The 10585-nt window shown below is 33.9% G+C and overlaps 2 protein-coding genes across 2 annotated transcripts; one reads left to right on the forward strand and one right to left on the reverse strand.

The window, feature by feature from the left end:
• The first annotated feature begins 241 nt into the window (after window positions 1-241).
• On the forward strand, window positions 242-782 carry LOC107461161 (peamaclein). Its single transcript, XM_016079624.3, has 2 exons — window positions 242-431; window positions 536-782. Exons 1-2 carry the CDS (start codon window positions 350-352, stop codon window positions 718-720), a joined length of 267 nt encoding a protein of 88 aa, XP_015935110.1. The 5' UTR covers window positions 242-349; the 3' UTR covers window positions 721-782.
• Window positions 783-5939: 5157 nt separating this feature from the next.
• LOC107461162 (pumilio homolog 15) lies at window positions 5940-9617 on the reverse strand. The gene is made up of 5 exons (XM_016079627.3): window positions 8549-9617; window positions 8292-8454; window positions 7245-7408; window positions 6881-7139; window positions 5940-6440 (listed from the first exon to the last, which is right to left on the reverse strand). The coding sequence occupies exons 1-5, from the start codon at window positions 9484-9486 to the stop codon at window positions 6300-6302; spliced, it is 1665 nt and encodes a 554-aa protein (XP_015935113.1). The 5' UTR covers window positions 9487-9617; the 3' UTR covers window positions 5940-6299.
• Window positions 9618-10585: the final 968 nt, after the last annotated feature.

The raw sequence follows: 10585 nt of genomic DNA on the forward strand, positions 1-10585 counted from the left end.
AAATTATTTTTTTAATATAAAAATTAATTTATTATGAATTTAATTTTTATTTAATAATTTGTTTGATTAATGAGTTATTACGTATATAAAGCAAGATTAAAATTTTTACATTTTTTTAAACGCGTAAATGAAGTGATAATTCTATCAACCCAAATTGGTTGGTGTAAAATTACTTAGAGGAGCCAAAAAGTAATAAATTCCTCATAGTAACGTCTTCCCAACCTTTGCCTAATACTCTTGCGGTTCTTTCGTTAATCGTCACTATAAAAAGCACCACCACTTTGCTGTTTTTCCCATCCACAACACAACGAAGCAATCACTAATATACTGTAGGGGTGGAATTAGCAACATGAAGGTGGTGCTTGCAAGTGTACTGCTTCTGTGCCTCTTACTTAGCTCATCTTTCTTGGATGTCTCAATGGCTGGTTCTGGTAATATTAAGAGCTACTACTCCCTCCCTCATTGTCTAATTAATTTTTCCATTACAATAATCAAGTATTTATTAGAACTAACTGACGAAATGAATTATTACTAGATTTTTGTGACAGCAAGTGTGGGGAGAGGTGCGCCAAGGCAGGAGTTAAGGACAGATGCTTGAAGTACTGTGGAATTTGCTGCCAAAAGTGTAATTGCGTGCCGTCTGGTACTTACGGGAATAAGGACGAGTGCCCTTGCTACAGGGACATGAAGAACTCCAAGGGCCAGGGCAAATGCCCTTAATTGTTATCTCTCTCTCTCTCAAAAATTTTAAATGTACCGAAAATACTGATGTTCTAGTTATTCTAGTTATTTTAACAATTGATTTTAATTAATATATATTATATATATTTTTTATAATTTAGATTAACGATTAAAATGACTGAAACACCGATATTTTCGATACACTTAAAATTCTTCCATATATATATATATATATAACTTCATTATGAATCTAATATTTATGTTATATCAAAACTCTGGTGTGTATTCTATCTTCTATCTGATTTGGTTTACACATACATGACTTGCTCGTCATGGAAGCTCAATTATGGTTAGGTCATGAATAATCGATCGGGTCATTACTCTTCCTTTCTACAGTAGTATTAAAATTTATTAGTTTTAATAGTCATTTGCAATGCATTTGGATTGATTTTGAATAAAAAATTCATTCGATTTAAATACTACTTTTATTTGAGATGTATTTTGGATTGGATGATTTTTTTAAAAAAAAAATCCGATCAATTCAATTTTAAATAGTTTGAATTAGATTGGATTTGCAGTTTTATAAATTAAAAAAATTAAATATATATAACAAGTATCAAATCAAATTTTAGATATCTAACAATGACATACAAGTTAAAACATCTTGAAAAACCAACAATAACATATCAATAAAAATAAAATTATAAGTTAGTTAAAATGAATAAATAAATCTCATTTTAAACATGAAATATTTATTAAATAATAATAATACATGAATAATATAAAAATGTATGACAAATTAAATGTATTATAAATATAATAATAAAATAATAATATTATAGCATATTATGCGGTTTGAATTTGATTAGATTGGTTTTGAGAAATATATCCAAAATTCGATCCGATTCATGCTATTTGCAAAAAATAGGATCCAATCAAATCTAAATTAGTGTTGTTTTAATTGATTTTCGGTTTGGATTGTATTGCATTAGCAATTTAATTTGGATCCGTTTGAATTTGAACCCCATAGTATTTGGCCATCAATTCACCAATAATGTTTAAAAGTATGGGATAAAGTATGGAAAAATTTTAAAATGTAATTAGAACACCGGTGTTCTAATAATTTTAACCGTTGATTTTAATTAATATATATTATATATTTTTTATAACTGAGATCAACGCGGTTAAAATAATTGAAACACCGGTATACCTACTTGATACACTTAAAACTCTTCCTAAAGTATATTTTGAATTATTAGACAACTCTTCCTAAAGTATATTGTGAATTATTAGACGGAAGAAATTAACTAATGCTTGATTAGGTAAAACTTTTACTTTTCGAAAATAGTTTATAAAAATTGTCTTTTAAAAGCTGTAATACCCACGCTTGGTAAAATCAAACTAAAATTGATTTTCGATAAGCACAAGCACTATAATTGTGTTTGATAAAATAGCTTTTAAAAAGTAAAAAAGACTATAATAAACATATATATACAACAACAACAACAAAGCCTTGTCCCACTAAGTGGGGTCGGCTACATGAATCAAACGACGCCATTGTGCTCTGTCATGTATCATGTCTACAGTGAGACCGTTTACATGTAGATCTCGTCTGACCACCTCATGGATGGTCTTCTTAGGTCTTCCTCTGCCTTTCGCCCTTTGTCCATCTTCCGTCTCATCCACCCTCCTGACTGGATGTTCTATCGGTCTTCTTCTCACATGTCCAAACCACCTGAGACGCGATTCAACCATCTTTTCCACAATGGGTGCTACTCCAACTCTCTCCCTTATATCTTCATTCCTTATTTTATCCAATCGCGTATGACCACTCATCCATCTCAACATCTTCATCTCTGCCACACTCAGCTTATGTTCGTGCTCCCCTTTAGCCGCCCAACACTCCGTACCATAAAGCATAGCCGGTCTTATAGCGGTGCAATAGAATTATATTCTATATATTCCGTCTTGCTACGGCTTATGCGCAGACCATACACTTCTAAAGCTTCTCTCCATAACTCCAACTTCTTATTTAGGTCTTCCCTTGACTCTCCCATAAGGACGATATCATCGGCAAAAAGCATGCACCATGGCACAGGCTCTTGGATGTGCTCTGTGAGTACTTCCAAGACTAATGTGAAAAGGTATGGACTTAAGGATGATCCCTGGTGTAATCCTATACCAATAGGGAATTCCTCTGTCACACCACCTTGAGTCTTCACACTAGTTGTGGCCCCATCATACATGTCTTTAATTGCCTGAATATATGCGATCCTTACTCTCCTCTTTTCTAAAACCTTCCATAAAACCTCCATTGGTACCCTATCATACGCTTTTTCTAAATCAATAAACACCATATGTAGATTCCTTTTATTACTACGATACCTCTTCATCATTCTTCTTAATAGGTATATCGCTTCAGTGGTAGATTTGCCTGGTATAAATTCAAATTGGTTCTCTGTTACTTGTGTCTCTTTTCTCAACCTCCGTTCTATCACCATTTTCCATAACTTCATAGTATGACTCATAAGGTTAATCCCTCTATAATTTTCGCAACTTTGTATATCCCCCTTATTCTTGTAGATAGGTACCAAGGTGCTCTTTCTCCACTCATCAAGCATCTTCTTTGACCTTAAAATCTCATTAAAAAGCTTGGTTAACCAGTTGATGCCTTTTTTCTTCAAGACCCTTCCAAACCTCAATCGGGATATTATCAGGTCCTACTGCCCTGCCATTTTTCATCTGCTTTAGAGCCTCTTTTACCTCGAAGTCTCGAATCCTTCGATAGTAGTCAAAGTTTTGATCTTCTTCCCTTGTGCATAACCAACCAAAGCTCGGAAGAGTCTTCTTTCCCTCATTAAAATTGAGAAGGAGGGATCTACTCACTGGAAGTCATGTTGGAAGTGTCTTTGGGTTGCACAGAGGAGATCGAGAGAGTTTCAGGCTGAGAAGGAATAGGCTCGTCCTCTATCCGAGTTGGGAAGCTCTGAGAGGCCCCCTCAATTCGAACCTCTGAAGTCTTTAGATCGAACATGGAAGTGTCTTCCTCGTCTTCGGGAGTAAGGACAATTTTCCCATCAACCACGACCATGTCGAGATTAATGAAGGAGAGGTCTAACTCGGAGATGCTCTTTTAAATTCTCCACTAACTTATCCATCCTCTGATCTATAGTCTCCTCTAAATCTGCATATTTTTTCCTAGCCTTGGTGACCTCATCCACCAAATCTAGCTTCTCTTTGAAGACTCTGGTATAGCTCTCTTTAGCCTTTTTTTAAACCCTCTATTATGGCACAGGCAGCTTCGGATTGATTCACCCTCTCCCCAAGCCTTGCAAGGTTGGACGTAGGGACCTCCTTCTCCTTCTCCAACTCCAACTTAGCCTCCCGCAAAGATGCTACCTCAGCTATCAAATTGGACAAAGATCACTAAGTAGTACCCAGGAGAGTCTCTTTAAGATACTTCAGCAAAGTAGAGTACACTCTCGCCGTTCTTATCCCACCCTGAGCTAAGACTTAAAGATGGTGTTTTACAGAAATATTATTCATACTTATAAAACTATTTGAAAAGATGTGTTTCTCACAAAATGCCACCGCATCAAAGCCTTGCTTTTAGATATCCCCTGAGTCAGAAGTCTTACGTTTTTTTAAGTTTTGGCTTGAGAATAGAAGGCGAGAGGAGAACTATTTGATTACCAGAATTAGAAGGAATAGGAGTCGGGTCAGGAATAACCTTTACAGATGTCGAAGCACCTGAACCCGATTTAAAAGGAAAAGAAAGATCGCCCGTTTTACCAATCTCCTTTAGTTGTATATTTCGGGCAACAACGTTCTTCTTGGTTGTACGAGGAGTTTTCATGGCAGCCGACTTCCAAGCCATCTTTTCTGCACGACATTAAAGTTGGATCACATTAGCCAACAAAACAATCAATAAAATTATCTACAAAATGGAAAGAAATGCTACCTAGCTAGGATTGGGTTTGGCTTAGATTTCCTAATTTTAGCGCAATAATGTCTTTGATTCATGTCATGGGGGGTTCGGCTATATTTTTACGTTGGTTGCCGAAGACCTAACACAACCCTCCTCCTTTATCCGGACTTGGGACCGGCTATGTACCGCAAGTGTAACATAGGCGGAGTTAATAAACATATATATAATAAAGAATAATTATTTTTTTGGTGTTAATACTTTATAAGGATAATTTTGGATATTTATTATTGTATAGGATTATATTAAACTTTTTAATTTTAATAAACACAAGCCAACTTTAAAAAACTTATCTTAAGTATTTTCATTTGTGTTTTTAAAAAGTACAAGTTCCTCTCCAAAAAATTTTATCAAACCAAATAAAAAAAATTGAGTTGATGATTAATAAATAATAAATTTTGATGGTGCTAACATTTTTCTATACAATGTATTAGAACATTCTTAATTACTATTTACTGATAATTTTATAATAACTAGCGTGTTTAACGCATCTATTTTTCTGCTGTTTTAGAGACATAAAATTTAATTGATTTTGATCATTAATATCTAAAATTAAGAAGTAGGAGACGTTCTCCCATTAGCAATTTTGTTCTGATTTAGTTTTACTAATATAAGAAAGCAAATAATTTTCGAGAGAAAAAAAAGAACAAGAAAGAAGAAAGAAGAAAGAAAAACAAAAGGAAGAAGATTACCGCTTACCAGTGTGAAAACTGAAAACTGAAAGGGTTGGTGAGAGGAAAAGAAAGAATCATCAAATGGCAACTGTAAATCTGTAATCACTTACTTCGTAATGAATAAATAATAACATATAATCTTTTAAAAAAAAATTACCTTTTTATACAACCATTCCTCTCTTCAAGACTTCAACTATACTAGAAGGAATGGTAATAGGTATAACTAGAATAAATTCTCAAATTTTGCACTGTGTAATGGCATGAACAAATTAGATGATTCCTATTTTATTCATCAAGTATGTCCTTGGGGGATCCCCACTGTTAAATTGTTCTGTCCTGACTTGGACTTCTATGTTTCATTATTTAATATTTTAATGAAATATATTCTTACCTTGAAAAAAAAAACAAAAATGGCATGAACAAATTACAGAAAGTTCCTCCTTAACTAAATTAATTAATTCAAATAAGAGATTATAACCCCATTATCTTCGTGAAAGTGACTCCAATTCGAGAAATTACATAGTAAAGTTTGCAATATAAGAGAACCATACATGACAATCATAAATCATAGTAAAGTTTGCAATATAATCATACCCACATGTTAAAGCTAAGAAAATGTCACAAAAGCTAGATGAGAGAAAAAGAACACGATCCCTTTATTTGACACAAAAATACATAGCAAAATCTCTTATAGCAATACACACATTTAGAATATCAGAGTCTATACCACCAATGACAGTTAGCTCCTATACAAAAAGACCTTCCACCCCATGCCAGCTAACTAAAAAAACGAACAGACTATCAACACACAACTACAAACAAACACAAACTAAAACTAAGCATCAATGTTTTTTATATTTCGGATACAGAAAAATTAAAGACAACAACATTGCTATGTAGTATGGGAGTAATGGGACGGAGAGGAAGGAGATATCTAAAAGGAGTTAAATACGAAAAATCTACTCATAGTTGTGATGTTTATTGTGTGCGCGTATTTTGCCTCTGTCAAACCTCTCAAGAATCTTTTGGCCATAGACATTGCTACGCATCATTGGATAATTCTGTTGGATCAGCAGCAATATGGAACTTCTAATAGGATCCTGCTTTAAACAATTACATAGAAATCAACAAAGTTATCGCTCCATGCCAGTACCAATAATCCATGTTTCCTACACATTTTTTAATATCCAAATTCCAATACAAGGAGACAGCAGCTAAAAGAATAATGTTTTTTTATATTATAACACTTCCTAGACTCAAGATTATAATAAAAAGCCTTGACTCTGCTCATTATTATATGTATTTCTTTATAATAATCATCCTTAACATTACTTTGGTTTCACATATAATACTATTTAATCAGTAACCATTTTGCATGGATATGAACAGAGAAGAATCTATTCTCTATCATAAGCTATTATTTTAGCATATACAGTTATACACCGAATAAAGAAACCAAGCCCACTAAAGCTATAAGTGCAATTATACTTTTTGATAGTTGGCCCAAGTGGCTAAATCATAATTAGTAGTATGCACTAACCTTGGACATCACCAGAGCCGATTGTATAACATAATTTCCATAGGGATCTACAAGAAGCATTGCTACATTTGGGTGGCAGAGCAACTCCACAGTAATACGTGCCGCATTCTGTTCTTCCGAGCACTGAAAGAACTTCTCCACAACATTACTTCCATATTTATTGCATGAAAGATAAAAGAATGACCCTTCAAGCTGTCTCATTAGACTTTCTGTCACTGCTGGTATTTGCAAACCCAATAAATGTTGTACAACATAGTTACTGCCACACAAGGAAACAAACGTACAGGATAAAAATATAAGTATAGCGTTAATTTCTACATTTGTTATGAAAGAGAAATTTTTGTAGTGCTCAGTAGATATAAACCCGTAAGAGTCTTCGGATAGTTGTTGAGCATTCAATATAATCTCAGCAATCAGTTGCAGTTTGAGTTGTCCATGTGCATATTTTACACATTCTTGTATCACACAACAACCGGTCTTATCTGTCGCGATCCCAAAGAGGTGATTTGCAAGTTCGCTTAGAAGATACTGTGAATAAAATTCCACAATCAGATCAACATAATGAAGCCAAGAAAAACAAAAGAATGTAATTTGACAAACTAGGCCTAATGATCCAAATGATCACATTGATTTCATCTACCTCAAAATAAAAGTAATAAATAAGTTAATACATAAGTGGAATAGTGGATTAAGCAAGAAGAGCAATAAAGGTAAAAGAATTAATAAAATTAAAATTGAAGGTAAACTATATATGATTATATGTTGATTATATGTTAATGTTATACAGTCCAGTATGGTAAATCAACAATGGACTTCTTTTGTATGAAGAAATTTAATCAAAACCTACCAAATGTGGAGAGAGAAAATTAAGAAAGAATTAGTATGCAATAATAATTTCTGGAATGTTTTAATCATGACAGGTAAACAGCACTTCCATAAACCAAGAAAACAAGTTTCAACCCAAATCACGTATATAGAAGTCAAGTCCAATATATTAAGCAACACAAAGAAGAAATATTTGCACAGTTCCAATATATCAAGGAGCTACTGTTTTTATCTCACTCAAATTTAACTCATAGGTAAAATTATTTGGGATCAAAGTGGTAAAAGCTTAGTCAATTTGAGGCAGAATTCACATGAAATTTACTATTTTCAAATACAAGTATAAAACCATCCACATTTTTTTCAGACTTGTATACAGAATTTTCATCAGAAGATGTCAACGCAATAATGCGCAAATGCCACACGAATCAGAAAATAATAAAAGCAACAACATGCATGCTTATTTGATGTGACAAATAAAAGAAAAAAAAATTTTCTAAACTCAGATGGATATAACTACCTAAAAGTTGAAAGCATGAAACCAAGTATTAAAGTCGACAACAAATAAAAATAATCAAACAAACAGTACCTTACTCTCTTCATGAGAAAAATGCTTAAGACAATACATAAGTACCCTATGACCATGTGTATCAGTAGCCAATGAAACAGCACCAGGTCTTAAACCTCTCACAATAAGGGCTCGTTGCTCCTGGTTGGTAACATGTTCCAATAATTTCTCAACAGTGCAGGACCTGGCAGTAGGAGAAAAAGAAAAGCACTTCTTCACATATATATAATGATACATTTAAAAAAGAAAAAGTCCTAAAAGAAACCAAGATTCAGTACCCATGAGGGTTAAGGCATATTTCAACAAGCTGTAAATTAACTTTGGTTATCATCATGATGATGAGGGTCCTCTGTTGTTCCCTGATAAGTTTAAGAATATCAAGAACAACTTTGCTCCCACAAGGATCAACCATCAACTCAGCAAAATGATTTATCATCTCCAAGAACGCCAAAGAAACCTCCTGAGGGGTCAATCTTTCCAACTTCTGCCGCAAAATCCTGCTTCCGTTCTGATCCTTAGCCATCATCACAACCTTTCCTCGCAAATCATGGAACAGATAAGAACGCCCTCCAACGCTATTGTTGTTATTATTAATATTATTCAACCCCGCCGCCACCGGTAAACTCGAACCACCTCCTACACCCGAATTTCGTTGATGAAATTGATCAACAGCCCCATTCGAAAACGGCATACTCGGAAAACCCCTGCTACTGTATCCACTCGGAAAAAAATCATTCATTGAAGAGCTGTAGGACCTGCTTGAAGCACCGATTGTTCTATTGGAAGAACCGGGCCAAATGCCGTTCGAGTTTCCAGCGTCTCCGTCGTGTCCCTCCGGAGGATTATTCTCCGGTGTCACCAAGGCAGCATTGGCAGCAGCTCTCGTGTTGTTGATGGAGCCGCCATGTGTCTCTTGAATTTGGCCCACAAGATTGGAGCTTTGAAGGTGTTGATGGCCACGGCGATCAAAAGGCTCGGTTTTTGTAACGGCGTTGAAACCATCGCGATGATCGAAAGGAAGAGATGGCGGGAGATTGTTGAAGCTGAAAGGGGAGACAGAAAGACGATCAAAAGCGTCGTCTAGGGTTTGAATTTCATAGGGGTTTTGGTTCGGCTGATAAGGGGAGTTCGGTGGCTGAGAAAACGGGAACGACGACAGCGACGAGGCTCCAGAAAGTTCGTCGTCGAGAAAAGCAGCGGAAGTTTGACTCGACATCGGAAAACTCGGCGACGATGGGACTGTGATCAAAAATCCAGAAGCAGTGAGAGCGAGAGAGAGTTAGAGAGGGTTGGGGTTTTATAGTGTGAACAAAGGGGGGTTTTAAGTGAGAAATTAAGGGTTTTTAACTTTTTGTTTATAATTAATAAATAAAAATATATATAAGTTTGTTATTATTATAATAATAATAATTATTATTATTATTATTGAGGTTGTTAGGAAAATAAGGATAGGTAGGGGATGCTATGAGAGTATTAACGCTGCATGCAATATATAGCAAGTTTACATGCGAAGCCACGAAATATAAGGAGAGTAGGGAGAGCGAAATTTTGTTTGCTTTTATTTTCGCGGGAAAGCTTTTGTCATTCATGCGATGTTTATGTATGTTTATCTATGTCATCATATCATATCATGTCATGTCACAACGATATATCCCCTGCCGCTTTCATCCCCTGATTGCATGTGGTCCTCACAGAGCCATAGTGTGTGTTTGAATTGTGGTTGGTCAAACTAGAGTTTGAATGAAAGTGATTTTATAGAATTGATTTTGGATAGAAATAAGTTTGTATCAACATGATTTATGTTTGGTAATTCTTTACCAAAATTGATTTTAATAAAATAAATTTTATTTGGATAATATTAGTTAAAATCACTTTTAAAATTGTTATTTTTAAAAAATATATTATAAAAGTGATGAAAAATTTTATTTTTTAATTTTTAACATAATATTTTATATTAAATAACTTAAATAAAATTGTACTCTTTTTTTAATTAAACAAAAGATAATACATTATTTGTTTCTTTTTGAAATCGCAAAAGATATATTTGGTAAATTAAATTAATCTTACTTTTAAAAAATGGTGCAAACTTAGGTGTAATTACCTTCATATGAAGTTGATAGGTGAGAGCGGTTAGATAATTTGATTGGTTTGACTAAATTTTCATCTAACAGCTCTCATCTTTCAACTTCACGTGAAGTCGACTGCAATTGAGTTTTCACCTTAAAAAATACAAATAACAACAATAATATATTTACTAAAATAATTTTTAAAATTTAAAATCATAATAAACATAAATATAATAATAAATTTAAATA

This window comes from Arachis duranensis, chromosome 8 (assembly GCF_000817695.3).
Source record: "Arachis duranensis cultivar V14167 chromosome 8, aradu.V14167.gnm2.J7QH, whole genome shotgun sequence".
NCBI lineage: Eukaryota > Viridiplantae > Streptophyta > Magnoliopsida > Fabales > Fabaceae > Arachis > Arachis duranensis.